Consider the following 25,934-nt stretch of genomic DNA (forward strand, 5'->3'; position numbering starts at 1 on the left):
ATTCCTTTTTAAATTTTAAACCAGTTTAACCAACTTGAGTGCAACAAAGATATGCAGTAATCTAATGAAGAGCTGAACTTCTCTGTAAGCTCCACCTTTTTCTGTTTCTGGCAACAATCTGCTTACCGAAGCAACGCAATTCTCTTCCTCATAATTTACCAGCTTTCGCTAACCCACACCCTTTCCTGATTCATCACTCTCTTGTAAATTTCATCTACAGCTTTAATGGAAATCAGTAAAAAAAAAAAAAAAAAAAACCTGGCAGAATGTGAGTTTAGATGCTTCATTTCATAATGCTTGTGAAACATGTGTATCCTGACTGCTGCAATGTTATGTATAGTATCGTTGCCATGTTGCACCTCTTAACTGTAAGCCACATGAAGTGAATCATTTAATCAAACTGACAGCATTCTCATGGACATATAAGCATTATATTCTCTACTTCTCAACAGAGACAACATTTCTTTGAGGAACCTTCAAATTATTTTTGACCAGGATATGTCTTTTTACTCTCGCATAAAGTATGTTTCTCCTATCTGCAAAGAATCATCAAACATCCTGTCTCCAAATGATGCTGAAAAACTATCCTATGGATTAGTTGCCTCGAAGCTGGACGATTGTATTTCCTTTTTTATCAGGATATTTCAATAAAGCACGCAGATTCACCTCGAATCAAGCGCCTTCATCACTCGGATTACCAAGCCGGTTTATTAATATTTATGTCCGTCGGATTACCAGCCAATCACAAAGCGCGTTCATCAGCCGGCTCATTAATATTCATGTACGTCTCATTAATATTTATGATAAGGGAAAGTGCCGTATCCGTAGGCCACAGGCTACGGGTACGGGTCCGTATCTGTAGACACTTATTGAATTGGTGCAGTTCCTCTAAATTTGTTGGCCAAGACCCAACCTTCTGGCGGATGAGTTTAGGTTTTCCTGAAGAATGTGGAGATAATCCTCCTTCTTCTCTATTTCATTCACTTCTTCTCTATTGCATTCACTTGTATACAACACCAGTTCCACCGGCACCAGAGCATAATAATACCACTACCGTGTTTGATGGTCTGGTAGTTTTGGTGTTCTTTGGGTTAAAGACCTCACCTTCTCCTCCAAACATATTTCTGTTCATTGTGGCCAAATAGCTCATTTTTTTCTTCATCTGACCAAATAACTTTTCTCCAGAGCGATTTTTTTTTTGTTTATGTAATCAGCAGCAAACTTCAGTCGGGCCCTAAGGTTCTGCTTCTGAAGGAAGTGCTTCCTTCCTGCAAAGCAGCCTCTCTGCCAATGTTGATGTAAAACACAGTGGACACTGACACCAGTGCTCCAGCAGCGCCTAAGTCATTGCAGACCTGCTTTTTGGTAATTCTTGGTTAACTCTTGAACGCCTGACCAACTGTCAGCAGCAGGTTCGTGTTTTGCTCCTGATTGTGGCAGAAGCACAATTGTACCATGCACTTTGTACTTACAAACAACTGTTTAAATTGTTTTTGATCTGTAGCTGCTTTGAAATGACTCAGAGTGATTTTCCTGACTTGTTTTAATCAATGCTTTGAATGAATCAATGAACTAAAGACACGTTTCAATGATTCATTCATAGAAAATTAAAAATTAGGAATAATTAGAAACTCAAGACGACCGAATTATATATGGTCTTCATAAGTGTATCTAAACTTTTGTTCACAATTTTATATGTCACCATTACATGTCATTAATCTCATGTCTTCTCTCTCCTGTAGTTTGTCCTTTGTACTTCACTTAGAGGATTATTTCTGTAAAAAAAATAGTTGTTCCTCTCCACTGTTGTGAAAGGTAACTGTTGGCTTCCTTGTATAATATTTTAAGTTCAATGCTCTAAGGTTTCATAGAATATGTCATAATTTGGTGCTATCTAGTAAAATTGTGTTTCTCATCATACAGCATTAGACATAACCAGATGGCCACTGCTGTGTATAAGATGATTGTGTTTGTTTAAACACAAAATCAACTCCAGACCTTTTCATTACAATCATAAAGTTTATTTATAACAACCAGTGACGCTGAAGACAACCAGTCAAGCAACATCATGCCACAATATTTATGCTGCGTTTAAGGCAACATGAAGCACACCCATCAAGTGGGAAGTTACATTTTTTCCATTATCATTCAGTGTTAGGTGCAATATTTCCATTACATGATATTTCAAGTAAAGTCTGTGTCTAAACATTAGTTACAGATATTCACTTGTTTTTCACTCTCAGATTCGTCACACACAGTCTGCAGTCATGATCTTAAATACATGCAGCTATAATATTGTCAACAAATGCTGTAATATTATAAGAACTTTTTGTTGTTAAATTCTGAACTTGCCAGTATCTGCAAATGTACATGAGCATAGATGAGCACAAAAAGCAAAAACATTTTTAAACAGCTGTGGTCTTAACACTTTTGACAAATCCATTAACGTTAAAATTGAGCTATATTTGTCAAAAAAGAAGAATTTAACAGTATTCAAATGACTTTTTTCACTCATCAGCATCACTTTTTGGCTTTGATTAGAAGACTATTTTATGGATTATGAGCAGTCACAGCAGAGAATAAAACATGCCAGTATGCTAATGAGAGACTTTACCTGCAGCTTGGCCATAGACAATGTTTTTCTGTTATTGTAGCTAAAAGCGATATGCTTCATATGTGGTGGGTTCAGATGCTCACGGAGCCACAGCTTTTTCACATATCCAGACATTTTTAACGTGGCACGGTTTATCATTCCAGTTGTTTTCCTCTGCAAAGAACTTTATTTCTCCACAGTCTTCATCGCTGCCTTTATAACTGTTGGGCTCATTGGTGCCCCAGTAGCTGAAACAAAACAAAGAATAGACACTTCATATTAAATTATTCTGTATGAACAGATAGTCACCCCCAAAATGTGATTTATCACACTGATTTATGAAGGAGTGATTAAAAAATAATGTGCTAACCTCTTCGTCAGTGGAGTCCCATCCACCCATTTCCATTTCCCCTCCATCTCATGGTCAGTGAGGCCGATCCAGATGTGCTGTCCGAAATGTCTTGTGAATTCCTTGTTCATGGAAACACCAGAAGCATTGCCATTAGATTTATTTATTTTCTGAGCATTATCTCTATCCCTCATGTACATACATATTCACAAAGACACACCTGTTCCGCTTTGCTGTTGATAACCACCAGATCTGCACCACGCTGCAGACAGTCACTTCGGCTGTCATTCCATGAGTTTTTCGAAGTAGAAATGTAATAGAAACTATTGTTGAAGTACACCCATCCTTGTTGGGAAAGGTCACCTGTTAAGAGATAATGTCATGTGTTTGTACTTAGCTATTATGTTTATTCACACACAGTATTTGCCAACAATTAGAACTTATATTGTCATTTTATACCAGGACAACTGTGTACTTTGGCAGCATTTGTTTGTTTACACACTAACCTCCACTTATCTGTACAACTGCTTATAACTACATAAAAGTACATCATAAACTATTTATTGAAGGTTAATATACTGCTAATAAATGCTAAACTGTGATATTTAAGGTTAAAAAAACAAGCTGCTGTGTTGTGCACGTGTTCATCACTGCAGAAAAACTGGACTAAGTGAGATTTGTTTAATTTTCAAACAGGTGAAATGTGAGTGTACGGGATGTGGTTGTCTAGTTATCTTGGAACTCTATAATTAGGCCTAGCAAAGTTTTCACAAGTGTGTGTTTGGATGATAACAAACATTTCCCCCTTGTTTTACTTTTGACACCTATACATTTCCTTTTCAAGATGTCTCTTCTTTCTGTAACAACAAATTCCTTTTTAACAGCTTGTAATGTGCATGAGCCAACAAGTGAATAATTCAGACACAAAATATGTATGTTAAATGTTTAAGACATTTTTCTGTGAAGTTGCAAATATACACACAGATTTCAATAAAAGACAGACAGTGGCCTTTGAACTTTACTTTTTACACGTCTATTGGTTTAATGCGAAACAAATTAGTTGTGCATTCATCTTTAATTAATATAATCTAATATAGATTTAATATAACATTGCCTGTTATAATTATGAGGTTGTTCCTTTCAGCTAGTATCTGCACTGAAAACTGACTGAGTGTATCCTGGTGTGTAAAAGTGGATAGTTGTTGGCGCTGGGGCAGTAGTTAGTGACGATGGCATCCCGGTGCTAGGAATCACGGCAGGAAACCGATGACTGACGTGATATGAAATGGTTGTGAGGGCAGGCCAGTCAAGACTGAGTACTGACGCTACAAAAGAAGCGAGTGTGTAGTTATCTGCACTGAGGCATGCCACGGCCGGGTTAGGTTAAGGCTTGCAGATAATTTGTGCCTGTAACTGAAGCATTAAATTTCCTTTAGGTCAACAAACCCTGCACACCGTTCCTCATCTCCTGCACGCCGCTTTCTGGACTCAGTCTCCCCTTTGGACTAACTACCTGTTTCCCTGCACTTGCCACCTCTTTCCGTCTGCTCCAGCTGTTCCGTCCGCTTCCACCTTCCAAACCCAGGACTTCCGTGAGTCTCCCTACCCCGTAGTTTAGTTATTGTTTTATGTTTAGTTCTACTCAGCCCTCAGGTCCGCCCTTAGTTTAGTTTTGTTCAGTTTACCTTCTCCTCCCCGCAGCCCCCCCCCCCCCCCCCCCCCCCCCCCCGGCTTCCTTTATTTAGTGCTTTCTGTTCGTATTTATTCTTATTTTTCCATTAAATCTTTATTAATCTCACCCACTCGTCTGTGCCTGCTGCTTGGGTTCACATGCCAGAACATGACAAGCGGCCCTACAGTAGGTTATTGTTACATGAGAGGATGTTATAAAGTTGGTGTTTAGGACAGAGAGGGGAGAGCTGCAGATTTAACAAGGCCAATTTGTGCACTGATATTGACCCATGAGTCCCCCCCCCAAAAAAAAAACAACAAAAAACAGAAAATATCAATCGATTGATCTTTGAAAAAACACATAAAGTTGCAAGAAAATTCAATTTCATTTGTACACTCACCAAACATAGTCAATTTTCTGCTTAACTCGTCTCTTTCTTCAGCCATATTTTTAAAAATATGGTCGGTGTCTTCACAATTCTCTGAGAGAACAAAAAGAGACACCGGTTATTTTTAGAGTAGTTCAAAAGGTCGCTATCTCACACGGTCATATTGAGGAAAGATGTCGGTGTAGCCAAGGGGAGGAGATCGCGAACGCTTTCTAACCTGTGGACACCAGCACGTATCAGAGCAGAGAAAATCTTGGGTTTTCTAAAGGTGAAGATGTGGTTATATGTTTCTGGTTAGAATTAGTTTCTGGTTAAGGCTAGATAAGGGTTGGCACCAAGGTGTGGTTGAGGTTAGATTAATATGAGTGGAGATTGAAAGTGGTTTAGCTCAAACACAGTCTAAATACAACTCAAAACAGAAGACTGCTACTCATGACAACATTATCTATTCTTTAATACAGTGACTAACATTATATTCTAAAAATGCATTTATGTTGTATAATCATCAGCAATGACTGTATGAATAGTAAAATCTTTGCATTTTTTGTCATGAAATATTTTAAAATAACCATCATTTCATTTGCACCCAGTGACTGTTTTTAAATTTACACTTTAACTGGAAAGAAATACAGGCTAGAACTCTGAATAAGATCCACAACAAATATATATGTATTTTAACAAACAGTAATTAATATTTTTCAGTGTTTAAATGTAAAATTACACTATTTTTGACTGTACTGATGACAGCAAAAATATAATTAAAGATTATGCATATTAAGGATTAAAATAGTTGATTTTCTAAACACAGCTTAAAACAACTGAAAATTGTTCAGCTAAGCAACTTAATTCCTCTCAATAAAATAACTCACTCAGATAAAGACGCAATGAAACGTTCAGGCCAGCTTGAAGGACACACAGGAATCCAAAACTCACGGCAACCAGTCGGTACAGTTTCCTCTCTGCACAGAACAGACAACTTGTTATAAGGAGCAAGAGACTGTCAAAAAAATTTATTTTCACTTTTTCTACACTGATTTAATAACTGAAATCGTATAGAGGCTTTGTTTTGTAGCCAAATTAGCTTTCTTTGTCAATTAAATTTGATATGTACATCTCTACCAAGACTGATTTAATACTAACATGGCAAATGTATCATTTGAGTTCACATTTTTGTACGATTGATGACACTGATCTTAAATTTTAATGGTACGAGAAAAATTAAATTATTAGTATTTAAACTTCAAAAGTGTTGCTTACTTTAAAGCATTCTGTCTTACGCCGAGGTTTATAATTCTCGCTTGATACAACATAAAGGTCTGCAAATAATGAGGTTAATGTTTTATGGCATTAAAAAAATACAATGATGGCTTAATGTCCACTGCGAAATGCCCTGTTGAAAACTTCTTTGGACAGAGGAATGTTTGGAAGCAGAAAAACAGAAATATGACGCCAGTACAATGAATGAATTTGAAGTGAATAGACGTCTGACTGCCATTATAACACTCATGAAGACACATAAGCTCTAATTAAAATAATTTACCGGTACTGACTTTCTCTGCTTCAGTACAGATAGCTGCTTCAGTTATCTGTACTGAAACAGAGAAAGTTATTTAAGTTATCTTTACGAAAAAGCAAGCTAAACCAAATGAATTTACATATTAGCTGTTAAAGAAATTGTAAACATAGTCCACATCAAAAATCTGTATATAATTATTCTTTCACAATGACACCTTTCCTGCCAGTTTTTTTATTGTTTTCCAACAGGATTTTTTTACAGTGTAGTTAATATCAAAGAAATCTGTGAACAGACATGTTCCTTGTAATTATATATCACAAAGACAAAGTTGCTTACAAAGACAAAGCAAAGGACGTTTTACTCAAATTAAGTCAAACAATCTTCCTTCAAGCACGAGACAATCCATTTATAGTAAAATAAGATGACCAACATTTTCTAACTCTATACAAAACAGTAATACGCTCTGTTAAGTCTGAAGATTTTGCAGTGTTATACAGTTTCTGCAGCTCGTGGAAGTCTATTTTAGCAACAAGTTGAAAATGTTTAATTGACATTTAACAATTATTTGTGATCGCAGTACTAACATTCTTAAACAAATGTTGCAAGATCACATTTAAAGAGCGAATCCCTGCTACAAAACACCTGAAACTTTATCAGTCGCATCATTTTAAATTTATACATGTTTGTCAAAGAGCTAAACTAGTTCTAAATAAATCAAATCGAACATAAAAAGAAAACAGACTTCATCTGAAGAAAGGAAAACTACGACAAAAAATTTAAATACAGCATTCTTAAGACTTTTTGAACTCACCTGAACGCCTCTGTCTGATGTCTTCATAGTAGTCACAGTCATACATTTTCTCTGACATGTTTACATGCAGGCCTGCCGTGGCCAAGAGAAGAAAAATGTCGATTTGCTTCCACCCTTTATTGTCTTCACGAAGTTTCTTCCTCCTGTCCTCCGCTATCAACACACAGTTAAAGAGATATGTACTGTAACCAGCACAGTTTCCTGTTTGTTCTCTGAAACTCGTTTGCGACGTCTCTATATTTGTCACTGCTGATCTGAAAGTTGATTAACTCACATAAAAATATAGAACCTTTATACCCTGGAACATACACATGCTCCTTCCACTATTGAAAACATAATTTGAAAAAATGTTGTCCTGAACCTTTCACTGGTGATGCATTGTGGGCTAGAGTACACTGCAGAAGGGAAAGACTGAGGTTGTTCACCACATTTTAGAATATCTTTGATTATGCAAGACTGAGACTAACCAATGTTTATTCATGAAAACAAGCAAAACAACAAAAACCAAGGAACAACACTTATTCATAAACAGAACAGTAACTATGGCAATCCAAAAAAGAATAAAATAAAGCTAGACCAACCAAATGGGGATGTGACAGGGGGAACTAAAGTGAAAGGGCAGGCAGGCTCGGGGAATCCAGGGTCCGGTAAGAGGAGCTGGAGCTGGCAAAGGTGAAAAGCCAAAGTGGAGCAAGTGGCAGGCAAGGCAAGATCGGGCCAGCGAGTGTTTGACTGACTCAGGACCACCAGGAAGCAGCCACTCAGCTGGAGGGCCTGGCAGGAATACAGGGGAAGCAGAGTCTATGGTGTGGCAGAGAGTGAATGAATGAACTGAGTTTTTAATTAAAGGAGCTGTGATTGAGAGCAGTTGAGCCGATCACCACAGCTGTCTCCAATCTCTGCAATCAGTAGGTTCCAGGCAGGCAGGATGGACAGAAGAGGGAGAGGATGAGTGAAAGGATAAACAGAGAAGAAAGAGGAGTAAGAGGTAGAGGGAGAAAGAAGGAGCCAGGCAGGGGCTGGAGTGAGATCATGACATAATATGGCTCAAGAGCTGCTTTTATTTTCAGAGTTTTTAACATATTGCAAACATATATGACATTCTGTTCCTCACAAGAGAATACATAGCAAACAACTTGAATGAGGTTTAAAATGATCATGTGAAAGAAATATTGTGCTCTGAATTGACTTCACAGTCACACACTAACATGAAAGTGCACTTCTAAATGGACCTGACAAATCATGTTTGCAGCTGAGCTGGTTATCAAAAATTACAGACCTTAGAGGCTATAAAGTGAAAAATAATTGAAGACAAAATGATCTAATTTACACGGTTTTTGTTTGTTTGTTTTTACTTGTTTGTAGTCAAAGTTGACGACCATTTTTAAAAATATTTTAGAGAGATTTTGAGTCTAAGCATTTGTTCATAAAGTCCAACAGTTAAACCTCAGAAATGGTCAAAACTGCAGCAGGACTCTGGCATTGAAATCCTGAGGTTAGTAAAAAAATTTAGTTCTTGAAAGCCTGACTAAACAGCTGCTTTCCATTCACTCCTCTATGATGTTTCAGCCTCCTGCTGTCCTCAATCGAATGCAGCCTCACTGATGTCTCTTCTAGTATTAAAAAAAAAAAAAAAACACTGTTTGACTAGTTAAGGTAAAAATAACATAATGTGCACTAAAAGGGAAAATTCTTTAAGGGAGACATTTACAACTAATGAGGAAACAGAATCAATTTAATTAGAGATTAGGCAAAGCATGTATTATTATTAAAATCTTAATTTTGGAAGCAAAGCAGTGACTCTTGATGCACATTAGTTTACTATGTGAAGCTTATCAATAACCTGTAATGCTACATCCACACCAAGCCAGCAAATAATTATCTTCATATGCACAATAACATATTCAGGTTGTTTATCTGGAAATCTGCCATGTAAATATGCTGAAACAATAGGAAAGTGGGACCATTGTTTCTTTCGGCTTGTTGCCTGTATGGTGGGTTTGCATACAGAATTATGAAGAAACTCTCTTTTCGCACATCCAGTAGTGTTGACTGGAACATTCTGCGTCATTCCAGCTGTTTTCCTGATGAAAATTCTTCACCTCCACGCAGTTTTCATTTGTGCCTCCATCAGGCTCTAGACTACTCCAGTAGCTGAAATAGAAATAACAAAAAATAAAATGTGGTCAATCTAAACTCAACATCAGTTCAAGAAATCCTTTGTCTTTTAAAAATACAGTGTTACAGATTGTGTTAATCATCGGTACATTCTGATCCAAAAACATTCTAAATTTTCAACAGCGAAATAGTTTAATTCTTATTTAAAACAATGCATGAACCTCACGGTTGGTGGAGTTCCATCCACCCATTTCCACACTCCTTCTGTTGTTGCATCAGTTAGCCCAATCCACAAGCTCTTCTGCAATTGAAGCACGAAATTCTAGTTTCAAAAGAGACCAAAGAAACCAATTTTAAACAACATACAGAAATTGAACCTTTGTCAATAAGCTGTTTTCCACTACAGCACATTTGTGTGTTTTTGTTCTGACTGTAGGAACCATCCTTGTACAACCTCTTTCAGCGATGTTCATGAAGTACAAAAAAAGGACCTGCTCTGGTTGTAGGTACTTCTGAGCAGCCCTGAAGAATTGCTGTGCAGGACTCAAGTCCATGTTTACAAGACCATGTATATCATGGCAGTCTTGAGTTTCCAGCGACTGTTACAACTCTTAATTTTCTATGACGGAATCATTGAAACACATGCATCTTTGTCATCAGAAATATAATTGTGTATTTTTACATTCTTTCATAGATTTATTTAAGGCCTACTGGAAATATGACAAAAATCTGCTGGGTAAAATGTACATACAGCAATGCCAATAGTCACAGGCGTCAGTTTAGGGGGGGACGGTGGGGATGTGTCCCCCCCACACTTTTTGTCAGGGGTCATTTTGTCTCCAACACATTCAAATTCTTCACATGTAAGCCGTTGTAAACCCAGTTATTTTCAGTAGTATAGAAAATTCCGACGCTCATGAACGCACCATCCGCACTCGGCCGAGAGTCGCACAGACATGCACCAGAAGCGTGCAGGGGCAAAATTTCGGCCCGGGAGAATTAGTAGTATAGCGGCCCACAGACCTCTCTACTCACTTGTACCGATAGCTCAGCAGGTTGAGTCTCCGCCTTTGGTGCAGTGGTTGTGAGTTCAAATCTAGCTGATGACACTTTGCCGCCGTTCTTCGACATTTTCTCAAAGTGCTGTGGTCTCCACCCCCCCCACTTTTAAAAACAAACTGACGCTCTTGCCAATAGTAGGTTAAATATCTTGGTCATCTTCTGGAGGTGAAGATGACCAAATGAATATCATCTTCACTTGGTCATCTTCACCTCAACTAGGTACCTTTGGTAGCTGTCCACAAGTTTCTGTTTGTATCTTTGATCACATTGACAGAATTGGTGCGGTTCAAATAAATTCATTGGCTTTCTGACAGACTTGTTTTTTTTCAGCACATTCCACAAATTATTGATGGAATTTATATACATTGTTATCATGTATATAATAACAATGTATATTGTTATTATATTATGTATAATAACAAGTGAAACTTGTTATTATACATAATAATTATGTATATACATGTATTATGTATATACATAATCATGTATATTTTGTTGCAAAGTATTTCAATGAATCTGTGTTTTTTTTGTACAAGTTTGATCTTGGTTCTAAACCTTTTGCCTGCAGTGTATGTGCAGTATGTCCTGCACACAGATGCATATAATATAATTCATATAAAAACACCCACTCACCTGCTCTTCTCTGCTGTTGATAATCACCAGATCTGCACCTTTTTGAACACAGTCATCTCTACTTTCTTGCCAGTTTTTCATGGTAGAAGAAACATAATAGATGCTGTCGCTGAAATGGACGCATCCAAAATGTTGTGCTTGGAGAAAAACACATGAAAGAACCTGAATATCGCTCGAACAGCAAGAATTTCATTGTTTGAAATTAAGGAAAAACGGAACAACACAAAATAAAATACACAATTAGAAACAAAACTAAATAAAAACAACCTACAACAGCACAATGAAAAGTAGGTTGTTCGACAAAATGGTGTTTTTCAGCAGAATTTACAAAAGGTTTGGATCTGATTTGTACAATCTGAGTGAATTGAACTTGTAACGCTTTTCCAATGTATCCCCAGCAATCTGTTTATTTGTATGTACATATTGTTCTTTCTGGGTCCATAGAGTACATAAATGGTGTAAAACATTAACAAACTTTCTAAATGGTATCAGACTACTGATAATTTTCTCTTTTTACAGTGAGAAATGTCTTTGTGCATCAGATAACAAATGTGAAAACTCCAACACAGTTAAGCCAATGTGTTTGATTACATATTACTTTGTATTTGATTAAAAAAATCTGCCATTAGTAGTTTACTTTATCATTACAATGTTATATTAGGTGATGTCTGTGTTTATCTGTGATGGGAATTAGCAAAGAATTCATCCAAAAAGACCCCTCTGTATTACTGTATGTTATACATGGTTTGGGATGATTGTTGGTCATCTTCATACTCACCTAAAATACTCAGTTCCCTCTTCAACTTTTCTCTCTCTTGAGTCCGTAAATCATGTTGGGAATCTGCCATTGTGAGTGAAGAGCTTATTAATGTCCACACTATTAATGTAACAACCAAAAGATAATTCATTTTAAAACAGAATTTCTGTATTCATTGCATTATTTCATTATGCCTTGCATTAATATATCAATTAAAAGCATTTTCCCTAAAGAGCTCATCTGAGAAACTGTAAATTGCAGTGTTCCCTACTGCAATCTAACAAAGTAGAGGAAAAAGTAAAGCAAACTGGAAATTCTCCAGTAATGTGTATGTAAAGTATTTAGTCTCACAGCACTGACTGACTGACTGAATACCACAACACTGACATGTGTGCAATACTCTACACATACCCCTTTGAATCACTGACTTTGGTAGTTTCGTCTTTATACTCACTTAAGGCAATCAGCTGCCTCTCCAAGTTGTCTCTCTGTTTAGTCAGTGAAACACGCTGTGAACCTGTCATTTTGAGTGAAGACTTTATGATTATTGTCTACACCATTAATGTCAACAATTAAAAAGACAATTCATTTTAGAACAGAAAGTTTGTATTGTATTCATTTGTTAAATTAAAACATCTTCCCTGAAGAGTCAAGCTGAGTTCATCTGAGGTTTTTGTAATGAGGCGCACAGACAGACCGTTGTGACAACAGTTTAATTTCACTTTGAAAATCTAAAGCACAAAACTATGAACTCAGATTTATAAAATCAGATTCTTAATTTTTTATTTTATTGTTTTTTTATCACATCACATGTGTTCATCTGTTTTACTCTGCATTGCTAACTTGGCAATGTTTATCTTTGTGGCTAACATGTAACACACATGTTTGCCCGATAGGAGATTTTATCAGTTTGGATTTGCACTGATTATTAATGTACATGTATTCAATGTTTTTTATTTATTTTTTTCTACATTGTAGATTAATACTGAAGACATTAAAACTATAAAAGAACACATATGGAATTATGTTGTGAATAAAAAAGTGTAGTATTAATCTACAATGTAGAGAATAATACAAGTAAATAAAAAGCGCTGAATGAGAAGGTGTGTCCAAACTTTTGACCTGTAGTGTGGTTTCATTATTGCAGAATTGACAAATGATTGGGTGAAATTTATCAGAGAGCTAGGGCTGGCCCGAATAGTGGTTTCTGGCCTCCGGGCCCTATTAAAGACGAATATAGGAATATTCGTTCTGCCCCGTAATGTCAGACGGCAGCAGAGGTCTTCAGCATCTTGTCTTGTTGTGTATGCAACGAAGTGAAGCGCGACGTCAGAGTCGGCAGCCACCCGGCCATTCAGGTGGCATTTACAAACACGGGGGTAGGGGGGTGGGGGAGCAAATATTCGGATACCAAATTAATATCCGGATAGCGCCATAGCGAACGAATATCTGGATATTTGGGATATTCGGGATATTCGGGTCCAGCCCTACAGAGAGCCAAAATCATTTGTCAAAATTGCTAATCAGTGATAAATGAGACTTAAAAGTACTTTCACATTAGAATCAGCTGTTAACTGTGAATCACAAGGTTTGGCGTAGAACCAGTTTTTGTTTAATAATGGCAAGATGTGCCTAATTTCCCACTGTGATGTAGTAGAGAAAAAAAGTGTATGTGTATGTAAAGTATAGTTTCACTTTGTGGACTGGCTACAGGGTGACTAAATGTCAAAACACTGATATTTGTCTAAAGTTCTCCATAAACCCCCTTAGATCATTGATTATTGGTAGTTTGGTCTTCATACTCACCTAGCATATTCAGCTGCCTCGTCAAGTATTCTATCTGTTGAATCAGTGAATCATGCTGTTTATCTGTCGTTGGGATTAAATATGAGATTAACAACAACCAGAAAGACAATACACTTTAAAATGGAAATCCTGTATTGCATTAATTTGTCTGTATGGAGGTTCACAGAACGTTGTTACAACAGTCTCATTTCACTTTAACAACCAAAAAGACAACTATAACTCAAATTTATAAAGTCTCATCTTTGTCACATCACTACAAGTTTTCTTCTGTTTTTTGCTTACTTGACAAAAATTAATGTGGAACTCATGTGTTTGCCCAAATAATAGACTCATATCAATTTGGATCTACACTGATTAAATAATGTAGTTTTATTTTCATACTTACTACTGATAGTTAGATTCCTTTTCAGCATGTCTCTTTCTTCTGCTAGACTTTTGTACCTGGCCTCAGCATCTGAAACATAATTTCCACAATTTATTGCATTAAGTTATCAGTGAAACATTGTTGGCTTCACTTTACAGCAGAATCACTCCAGATAGATGTCCTCTTTAGGGTGAGCTGGACGTTGCAAAGATCCCTCAGGACTAGAGAGAAGAATGGCAGAAAAATGAGAAGTCTTTTTGAGGGAAGCTGATGGGGAAGACTGTACATTCTTAAGTAGCATGAGGTTGGTGGAAAACACCTTTGGATGTCAAGCCCAACAAACAGCAGTGATGGTAGGAGCTTTGTGGAGGGCGTAGATATGAGGAGGACAGGCAGAGGGATGGAAAGAAGAGGTGACTGAAGTGAAAAGCAGGCAGACATCAGCAGGGAAACACTCTGTCAGAAGCCTACAAAGGACTACTTTGGATTTGGGGAGGCGACCAGTGACAGGTCAGCTCTGGAGGTCCAAAGGAGATTAACTAACTACACAATGCGTTTCATCATCTCATATACTGAAGCAAACTTCTTCTAAATTTTCCTACTTTTCTTTCAAAACCACAACCCATTCTTCATGTTAAAAAAAACAATCAGGACATCTCCATCATCATTATGCTTAAATTTATTCATATCTGGGGTGTGAGGTCTAACAGTAGCAAGTGTTTAGCCTTGCTTTCTTAAAAAAAACTCACACCTTGCTTTTTCCTTACTTCCTTTGGCAATTATTCCTCATCTCAGAATCTTTTCCCTGGCTTAGGTCATCATAAACTTGGTTTTAAGCAGGCGTGAACTAACGTCACCCGTTGGTTTCAACGTCGAGAAAATGAAGCCCGGATTTTGCTACTTTCTGGTTGCCATTTTGGATTTTTTGGAGCCAGTCACGTAAAAAGCATCCTCAAACAGGCTGGAGCGGAGAGCAACTAGGGGCAGGACCGGTCTATGGGCGGGCCGGACTGAGAGCTGAAGACTCTCTTATCCCGCCCACATTTTACCGCAGAGGCTTCTGTTGCTGCTTTCGGAATAAAAGGATCTGTCAATCATTCCAGACAAGACTGTCTATCAAGTATAGCCACGCCCCCTGGCTCTGCCAACTTTAACGATTTATTTAAAATTCAGTATTGATTTATTTTAAGATCGGCCACCTGATCTCTCATTTTGACCATGAAAACTAACGGGGAAAAAATCCTGAGCTGTAGAAAATCAGTCTATCAAATTTTATTTTTTCCGGTGATGAATTGGGGTCTATGGAGCAAAAGCTTTTTGGAGCCAACCCTAGCGGACGGCGTGATATTGCAAGTTTTTGATAATTCCAGGTGGGCTTCATTTTTGGAGTCAGATGCTACGTCCATCTTTATATACAGTCTATGGTTTTAACACAGGAGTGCAGAGGGAGATAGAGCTTGTGCTTCAGGTTTTTCTGTATAGTAAAGGTTCTCATTGGGTTGTGGCTTACACTGGATTGTTTAGTGTATACATGAATTCAGTGAACCCATATTTGTCCAGTTGTATCATATGTTGAGGCTTTTGTCTGATTTAAACATCCTATTTAGCACTGATTCAAACTTCCTATTTTCCAGTTTTGCCATTTGTTCAATATCAAAATCCCACAATGTTTTCATGAGGACAAATGTCTTTACCCGTCCTAAATCCTTCCAGGGAAATAGTCGCCTGTACAAGTGTTTCTCTGCTCGGTCCATGAGAGTCAGCTTGTTCCAGGAGGAAGGTTAAAAACAACTTCAGAACTTTATTTTGAGATGCAAAAACAGAGTCTTACAGGCTGTTCGGCAGATAAGCAAACAGGCAGGCAACATGTAAGAAGTACAAAAGAGAAATCAGACGAAGCACAAACATACATGTAAGTAATGACAAGAAACAAAGGCTGGATGGTTACTATAGAGACACAGGTGCTAGGAACAGGTGAGTGCGAGTCATGTGACTGGAAGCAGCAGGAGGAAGTGAGGACATATTGTGGGTGGATGCGGTTTGACGTGAGGCCGAGATGAAACAAAGAAAACTAAACAGTGCTCAGACCGAAACTGTAACAGTGATGTCTGGTGATGTTCGAATTTCATCCTCGAAACTGATCCCTCTCTACATGCTGTAAAAAAGATCATTATACTCACCGTACACGGTTCTGTTCAGCTCATCTGTTGGGAGATTAACATGATTTACAAAAGAATCAGATTATGTTTGCAACTAAAGAGACATTTATCTCGAATTTTCATAGTAGTAGGAAGGTTAAGTGACTTTTTATTTCAAGTCATGATGCAAAAGTCCCCTTTGGTATGGAAGAACCTCAGGGCCATAGAAATAGCCATTTTAAAAATGGCTGCCGACCATACTTGAGAGGCCCATATCTTTGCTTCTGTTATAGCTGTAATGACAAAATGTACGCCAAAATGTGATCTCACTTGTGTCTTGGGATAGATTTATTTGTATGACAATAAGGTGCTTCCATACCAAAGTCGACTTTTGCATCATGACTTAAAGTCAAACTCCTACTTTTTGGGTGTAACCTCCTTGCTATGGTTCTGTTACTGGTATGTAGTCAGACAGAAAGCTGTCATTTTAAAGAATCTTTTCTTTTTATGCAAGTTTTTTTCCATATTGGTGAAATTTACAAATATTGGTCCATATTGATGAAATATCAATAAAAGTAGTTTTTCATCATACTTGCCAGAGTTGGTCTTTAACTGGTCTCTCTCTTCTCTCAAGGAATTATGCTGTGAAGCTGTAATTTTCAGTTGAGAGGTTACCAGTATTTTCAACAAAGCTTACTTTAGATAATACATATTGTGAAGATGAATTACTAGTATTTTTTAGACTGACGCAATTATCCACTTTTTTTTTTAATCTTTAAATATGCCAGTTATTTTAAATATAAATCACTCTGACCAACAAACAGTACTGTACACCGCAGTCTACAATGGTAATATTTGGACAGATTCAATTCTTGAAAGCGCTGCTGGAAAAAAAGTTTGTTGCAGTAAGTCTAATTACTGACTCTGTGGTAGGAACCACCTGCATTTGAGCTGAGTTTCAGATATGAGATGCTAATCTGGAAACAGAGACTTGGGATGATGACTTACTGAGAGTCAGACGCAGGGAAATGTTGAGAACAGCCTGTAGGATGCACAGGAGTCCAAAACTCAGAGCAACCAGCCTGAAGAGTGTAAATCTTGTGTGTAGGACACACACACACACACACACACACACACACACACACACACACACACACACACACACACACATGTCTGGTTCTTATATCCCCGTGGGGACTTACCATTGACTCCCATTCATACCAAACCCCTAACCCTTACCCTAACCCTAACCTTAACCCAGACCAAAACAATGCCTAACCCTAAAGAAATGTTTTTGCACTTTTACTTTTTTCAGTAACAACAACATGGCCAAGAAAACACTGTTTAAACTTGTGGGGACCAAAATGAGGTCCCCACAAGTGACATAGTTTTCGGTTTTCCTACACTTGTGGGGACATTTGGTCCCCACAAGTATAGCCAGCACCTGACCACCCCAGTAGGACACACACACAGAGACTTTCATTACCCTCTCTTGGAGGTTTACTGTAACCCAGCCCTTATTCTAAAAATCACCTATTCACTAATCGGTCAGTACCCAACATTTTGAGGAAGTTAAGATGTTCCTTTTTGTTTTCTTCCACCTCTTTGTCTACCAAAAAAAACAAAAAACAAAAAATAAAACAACTTGACTTCCTCCCTAAATAAAAGCTTAATTCTGGTCCAGAATGATATCAACTCATATAGCAGTGGAGCAAGAGTTTTTAAAGAATTAGGAAAACTGTTTTGAGGACGGGGCTGCACAGTGGACGTAGTGGTTAGCACTTTTGCCTTGCAGCAAGAAGATCCCTGGTTCAAATCCCGGGGTGGGCCTGGGATCTTTCTGCATGGAGTTTTCATGTTCTCCCTGTGCATGCGTGGATTTTCTCCAGGTACTCCGGCTTCCTCCCACAGTCCAAAAATATGTTGAGGTTAATTGGTGATTCTAAATTGCCCGTAGGTGTGAATGTGAGTGTGATTGTTTGTCTGTATATGTAGCCCTGTGACAGACTGGTGACCTGTCCAGAGTGTCCCCTGCCTTCGCCCGAGTCAGCTGGGATAGGCTCCAGCCCCCTCCCCCCCCCCCTGCGATCCTAGTGAGGATAAAGCGGTGTATAGAGAATGGATGGATGGATGGTTTGAGGACGGAGCCAAAGTTCTATTAGAAGTCATGAAAACTATTAAAATTAGCCAACTTCGCTGAAGTTAATAAGTGATTTAAAATAAACATAATACCCTGTTTTAAAAAAATGTTAAAAGAAATATATTTATTAAAAAGCTGTGAAAATCTGGCAGCCAGGGTGCCAGAAAAAATATTTTTAAATTGTGGAGCACTGTAACATTCTAAAGCACTGAAAATAACTGCAAATATCTGTGAAACAATTGTATATTTTTTCTTTGTAAAAATACAAATTTTTGATGTGGACATTATTTCCAGTTTTTCCCTGTTTTTATTTTTTTCATTTATATATTTTTTGGTTGTTAATTCCATCAATTTGTAAATTCATATTTTTTTCTGGGATTTATACCAATGCATTTTCCCCAAAAATTACAGTTTAATAAACATTGTTTTTTTGGGCAAATAATAGATATTTTCACATAAAGTTAAGATATTTGGAGGATTTCAAAAACTGAGAACAACATTTTGCATTACTTCAAAGTTTGCAGTTTAATACACAAAGCAGGATTTTCGTCTCACCAGGTGTTGCTGCAGACTTTAATGGTCTATTGTTTTCTCTGGAGCAGCTCTTTGATGCATCTCCCCTGGATGAAGCAGCTCTGAAGTTCTGATACACTGAGATTTCAGATTCTTCTTCGTGGAAAACCGTCTCCATATTTAGTTATTAGACAGTGACACAGTTGTTGGTCCAGTGATGTCTTCAAATGGGGCTGAGCTCAGATATGATTCTCTTTTTATAGTTTTTGATACTTGAAACAGTCGTTCTTCCTCTTTTTCAGTAAGTAATGTAACGTGTCTCATTTGATCACATAGAAAGAAAAAACGTCCTGGTAGCACTTTATAATAACTATACACTATTAAGCATTAGTTAAGCATTGGTTAAGCATTAGTTAATCCTTAATTCCTCATGAACTCATAATGAATTCACCATTAGTAATGCATTACAAAGCATTAGTAAAGACAGTTATAAATGCTCAACTAATACATTACTAAGCATTAGTCGAGCATTAGTAAATCCTTAATTTTTCATGAATTAACCATTAATTCAACATTAGTAATGCATTACAAAGCATTAGTAAAGACAGTTTTAAATGTTCAACTAATACATTATTAAGCATTAGTTAAACATTAGTAAAGTGCTTAATTCGTTAACTCATCATTTGTAAATAATTAGTTATACATTACTAAGCATTAGTAAACACAGTTATAAACGTTTTAAACTCAACCCTTTTATAAGTACTTAAGCAGCAGCTGAGCATTAGTAAATGATTAATTAATCATGAATTCATGATCTGTATGGCATTTATTATGCATTACTAAGCACTTAATCAACCCGGTTAAAAATGCTTAGTTGCTCATTGATAACCTCAGTTGTTAATACTTTATAAAGGGTGAGCAACTGTGTTAGTATATGTTTTACAAACACGTATTCATACTCAATGAATAACTTATTAATGCCTATTAATGCGGTTACTACTCATTAGTTAAGTATATTCTGTGAGCCCATCTAAAGTGAGGACTATCCATCCTTTATAAAACATTTATAAAGCATTTATAAATTACACAGAAGCAAAGATATACAAAGTGTCAGTTTTATTGGTCCCAAACAATACAAGCTCTTTTAAATACACACTTTGCAATCCTTAACACTTCAAGTAAACTCCCCCAAGGAGTACTTCATCATTCACACACACCCGCTCTTCTTCCTCCTTCTTCCTCCCTCTCTCACACACACATGCACGCATCTAATAAAAATCGTAGATGCACACCAGGGGGCGCTACAAGGATGCATAAATTTTAATTAAAGTTCACACAGCAAGACTGGTACGCCATTGCACAATGACTGCATATTAAAAAATGCTTATGACTAATAATAATGACAAATATGTATTTCACAATATTGAATTCAGTTCTTCAAAACATTTCAAACAATCAGCACAACAGAAGTCGATGTGGACTAAACCGTGGATCCCTATCAAACTCAGTCATCTAATCATTTTGCATTTACATAGTAGTTATTATGCATAGCTTTTATATTTTTCGTTCTTCATACAAGACCTAACATTTACATAGTAAGCTGTATACAGGCTAATAACTGTCCTCATGATCATCCTCCTCGCTCCGCTGACTCCTGGTTGACTTATAGTTTTCTTCCTGTTTGGTGCTGGAACTACCTTTAGTTTTTCACTGTGGTTGAACTGGTCTGCAGCTGTTCTTTCTCTCTAACCAGATTGTTGTAACTGGTCTGCAGCTGGTCTTTCTCTCTAACCAGATTGTTGTAACTGGTCTGCAGCTGGTCTTTCTTTCTAACCAGATTGTTGTGTCTGGTCTGAAACTGGCCCTTCTCTTCCAGCAGATTGTTGTAACTGGTCTGTAACTGGTCTTTCTCTCTTGTCAGTTTGTTACATCTGGTTTCTAACTGGTTTTTCTCCTTGATGAGGTTGGTGTTGCTGGTCTGTAACTGGTCTATTTCTTTACTCCGGTTGTCGTAACTGGTCTGTAATAGAGCCATCTCCGTTCCCCACTCAGAGTGGCTCTTGGTAACTGTGTTTGACACATAAACAAACAAGTAAAAAAAACACCATCAACTACCGTTATCTCCGTGGTGATTTATCAGCTTGGAAAAAACGATACTCACATAGGCAAGTCAGAGTAATGAGTCCAACCACAAGGAGAAGACACAGAAAGCCCAGACATGCTGCAGCAGCTCGCCAGGAGCTCTTTGTTACATCTCTGGCAACTGTCAAATCAATTTTATTTGTCAAATAAAATAAAATCAGCCTTTGTATTGGTGCAGCACAAAACACTGCAGACAGTTATCTGATGTTTAAAGTGAGAATAAAAGCCAGTGCAGAGTCTTGTGTCGACTTCTGTGTTCATTACCTGTTTGTGTCCATCGAGTTTCTGCCCTTTTTGGTTCCAGATTATGAATCAGCGCATTTTCATAAACATTTTCTGAATCGCCGTGATAATTTTCTGAAGGTCTTTCAATATTAGCATAGATATCAGATAGCTCATACATGATGTTCAGCTCCAGCGATGTGGTTGTTTGTTCTTGAAGTGTCTGCTGGCATCAAGTTCTGCAGAATGCTTCTGAAATTATGAGTTAACACCTTTGAAACGAGGCAGTCACTTTTCTATTTATACATGTAACTCTCATCAACAGGAAACTGGGGACTTGTAGCAAACATTTTAGGGCAACCACCTTAACCTGCATGGTACAGCTGCACAAAAAGTTGTTGAAATTCAGGTTAGTGATAAATTGCAAAGAGCAAATGTCACACCTGTGTGCATTTATAGTGGAGCTTGAAAGTTTGACAGCCCTCTAAATGTTGCTATATTTCTGCATAAAAATGCCATCAAGTCCCAATAATGGACAAAGACAGCCCAGTTAAACAAATGAGACAGAACTATTACACTCAGTTATTTACTGATGGTAATGATCCAATGTTACACATCTGTGAGTAACTAAAGTGTGTGAATCTTTACTTGGAAATGCTGATCTCATCAACTCGGAGGGATTTAAGCCTATCCCTCCATGTAAAAATGCTTCAACTCTGGGATGTTGGGTTTTCTTGCATGAAGTGGTTATTTCAAATCCTTCCACAAGATCTCTATTGGAATAATTTCACCTTAAATTTGCTTTTTTTTTCAACCATCGTTCATTTGAATCACTCTAGATTGAACTGCAATGCGTTTTCACACAAGAAATGATGTCACAACTACTCAGAGAACGCAGGAAAAAGACACAAGACAGCAAACCAGTGGCTTAAACCAAGGTTATTTCTGAGAACAGGAAATACATAGAAGTGAAGGTACAGGAGTGTGAAAAGAACAGTGATGGACAACTGACTGGTAAATCTACTACACTTAGCTGACAGGGGCTGGTCTGGATAACCAAAGTCCAGCAGTTCAGAATCACCTGCCACGTGTCAGCAGTGGGTTTCACAGGAGACACAGTGTTTAAACCTTACAGAACCACAGTTAATGGCTGAAATAGAGAAAGACAGAGTCAACATCAAATTTATTTACCTAGAATTCAGTCCACCCCAATTCTCCTAATGCCCCACACCTGACCATCATTAATTTGACCGATTTCTTTTTCAAAGTGGTGAATAATGATTGAGTTGACCATGTGTAAAATCTGGTCAAAAGCAGCATTAGACTTTGAGTTAAAAATTTGTAATGAGGGGAAGACGATGACAATTTTTGATTGTTTTGCTTCACATAAAACTGTAGAGCAATGTTTGCAGTCCCATAACTGAATGTAGAAAAGTAATGTAGTTAGAGTCCTGTAATTTTGCAGGATCATTGATATGTGCGTATGATCTTTAATGGTACGACCCCACTTTGATAGAGCAATACAAACCAGTTCTATGAGTTATATGAAATTTGGTCAAAAACTGTCCATGTTTTTTTCTATTCCGATATTCCACCAATCATAAAAATTTTTATTGTTCACCCTATAAGACACAGATTTTTTTCTGTCATTGGGAAAAATAACAATTTTAAAATTGTAGAGCATGGTACAAGTCAGGAGGATACTAAATAAGGAAAAAAAATATTGAAAGCACATTTTTTGAAAAATAGAAAAAAAATCAGACTATAATGAGATGATCTGGCATGAACTTTAAAATAAGATTTGGTGAAATGATCCACAGGCAAAGTGATTCAGTTTACCTCCATGAAACATTGGGAAGCTGGATACACAACTGCAACTGCCTGTATTTCTATGTGAAGCTGCTCTGAACTCTTAAATAGTTTCTTTCCTGGTCCCACACTTTTTCTCAATATGCACACCAGACATTAGGTTGGCTTGTGGCACATGTTGTGCTCAGCTGCAATAACAAATGAAAGTGGGAATAAAATATATTTTTATTAAATAAAACACAACAGTATCATGCATAAACTTCTAATTTCATATATTTGCATCGAATGAGTTAGAAAAGATTATGAGAGCTACATTTGCATGATGCAGACCTTAGTTTCGGTTCATGAGAGACTTGTTACATTATGTAACATAACTGTAGCTGCTAGCCCTTCATGGAGACATACTCCAAATCATTGGGATCCAAATACAATTAATCTTATGTATCTCTTCATAGGCACAAAGGTACACTGTTAAACACAGATTCTAAGTTTTAATATTTAACAACTGACAAAAACATATTTCTCAATATCAAGTTAATTTCACACATACAGCACAACAGAAACTTTGTGAACCAAAGTGTGGATCACTTTTCAAATGCGTTCTGTGACAAACACTAAATCATTGTTTCTCCAAACTCCATTTTATGTGCAAAAAGCAAACAAACTGTAACTTAAAATTGTATATATATGAATATAAAGAGGGACAGAGAGAGAAAGAGAAAGAAGGAGACATTCAAAGCCTAACATATCACAAAATATATGTAAATTAGACTACATTTTGCTACATTCTCCTACGTGTACATTTAAAAAGCACTTTTTTAAGAAAAAACCTGGAATGCAAAAAATCAACTAGGACATATACAATATCAGTGTCAATCTGATCAACATTTCTCCACTTTTCTTTAGGCATCATGTTAAACAACCACATCAAGATAGTTAAATCCACTGATGTGAAATAACTTCAGCTAATTACTCATCATTCAGGCGGGTCTTTCACTATAGGGGGATGCTTATGGACTAGGTCTCTGACAAGAAATATCACTCTTACACTTCACAGTATGTATCTCAGTATCCCCATAAAGACATGACAACAGCCAAGTTTATGCTGTGCAAACTTTCATTTTTCTGTGATGTATGTATAAAAAAGCCAGACAGAAACTATTCTGTCTAATTAGCCAGCATGCAAGTCCTGTAAATTGATCATGACATCACGCCTCCGTATCCAAAATCCAACATGATCACACACACAGTACCGAGCTGTAGGATTGTGAAACAGCCGTCCAGAAATTATTGTTAATGAAAAGTGATTTAGTGCAGTCATGCTGAATTTGAAGCGCATGTCAGCTTTACGGGGTTTTATTTGTTGATTTATAGAGCCACTTTTTTTCACAGATCCAGGTTTTTGTATCTGCGCATCGTCCATCATTCCATCCTTTGCCATTTCCATTGTGCCGGATTTCTGCACAGTGTTCGCCTGTCTCAGCACCATTAGGCTCCCCAGGTAGCCAGTCACTGAAACACACACAGACAAACAAGCTTTTTTTTTAAACAAGGGATACAGCCAGACAACATACTAGAATGTGGTTTAAGTTTAAAAATGAAAAAAGAATTATTTTTGAGTTGAATAAAAGAATAATGTGCAAACCTTTGGGTTAGTGGAGTCTCATCCACCCACTTCCACGCTTCGTTCTTGTATTTCAATCCAATCCATACGAGACCTTCAAATCTTTCTGTAAATTTCTGACAAAGAAAATCAGTAATCAATAGAAATGCAACTGATACTGTATTCATCCTATTTCCATCAATATTACAACCAATTCACATGTATACACACCTGTTCTTCTTCACTGTCGATAACCACCAGATCTGCACCTTTATGCATACAGTCGTTTCTACTGTCTTCCCAGTTTTTCTCCATAGAAGAAATATAATAGAAGCTGTGGCTGAAATGCACCCATCCTTGTTGAAAATGAGCATCTGTTGTGGAGGGAAAAGATCATGAATGTCTCAGGAATTTATAAAGAAATTTACATTTACAGTTTCCATCAGGATCCTTGTGATGTAACTACAGCTTCTCCTGACTTTAATGGAGTACAAACAGCGTCTCCCACAAACAACTAAATATTTGTTACAGCTGTGGATGATCATGATTTGTTGTGAGTTAGTGTGCCATGTGACACATTATATATGACACCAAGGTTTGACCTGCTCTCAATAACTCTTCCTATTAGGACTGTTTAAACGAACAGAAACATTTATCTGAAACGTTTTTGTGTAACATTCTGTTAAGTCTAAAGTGATCTATTTCTCTTTACATGCACATGCATGAGGAGAAATATGAGGTTCAGTTTCACTTTGGCTTCCTTTTATTCTAAGGATGCAGATGAGCTATCTTTGATAGATCTTTAACTGTTGACAGAACAGTTTGTGATTCTAAACTTCTACAAACTTGTATCTTTGTCTAATTCTCAGCCAACCTGTGTTTATTTATTACAAATTGCAATGCATTTGGACTTATTTTGTTGATATAAAAAAAACAGGAAAGCATATTCTGAAAGACTTTGAAGTATGTGAAAATTGTCCTTAATTTCAGGACGAACGGAAGCTATTTTTGAAAGGACATTGAACACTAAGTGAAACAAGGACAATTTACGACTGTTAATCTGCAAAGTAATGTCTTGCATTCCTAATAAAAAGACAATTTTAAAAAAAGAAATTGCAATGTAACTGAGTGTCACATGGCTATGGCATTAATAATCAAGTCATCTACACATTGATGAAAAAAAAACTCTGGTCTTTTAAAAAAAAAAGCAATAAAGTATTAAAGGCATTAGAGGAGATTTAATTTCCGACGACTTTGAACATAGCATGCGCATGCGCACATACAACCTCTCCCTCACC

General features: G+C 37.1%; 1 protein-coding gene and 1 long non-coding RNA gene across 2 annotated transcripts; both read right to left on the reverse strand.

Moving 5' to 3' along the window:
- Window positions 1-1,820: 1,820 nt before the first annotated feature.
- Window positions 1,821-21,024, reverse strand: LOC110970752 (uncharacterized). Its single transcript, XM_051945953.1, has 8 exons — window positions 20,572-21,024; window positions 7,911-8,103; window positions 7,330-7,482; window positions 5,936-5,961; window positions 5,157-5,219; window positions 3,163-3,318; window positions 2,964-3,064; window positions 1,821-2,841 (listed from the first exon to the last, which is right to left on the reverse strand). The coding sequence occupies exons 1-8, from the start codon at window positions 20,893-20,895 to the stop codon at window positions 2,694-2,696; spliced, it is 1,164 nt and encodes a 387-aa protein (XP_051801913.1). The 5' UTR covers window positions 20,896-21,024; the 3' UTR covers window positions 1,821-2,693.
- LOC127533417 (uncharacterized) lies at window positions 5,015-7,704 on the reverse strand. Its single transcript, XR_007941173.1, has 3 exons — window positions 7,330-7,704; window positions 5,872-5,961; window positions 5,015-5,095 (listed from the first exon to the last, which is right to left on the reverse strand). It is a non-coding gene; the product is annotated as an uncharacterized LOC127533417 (long non-coding RNA).
- Window positions 21,025-25,934: the final 4,910 nt, after the last annotated feature.

This window comes from Acanthochromis polyacanthus, chromosome 3 (assembly GCF_021347895.1).
Source record: "Acanthochromis polyacanthus isolate Apoly-LR-REF ecotype Palm Island chromosome 3, KAUST_Apoly_ChrSc, whole genome shotgun sequence".
NCBI classification, from domain to species: Eukaryota; Metazoa; Chordata; class Actinopteri; family Pomacentridae; genus Acanthochromis; species Acanthochromis polyacanthus.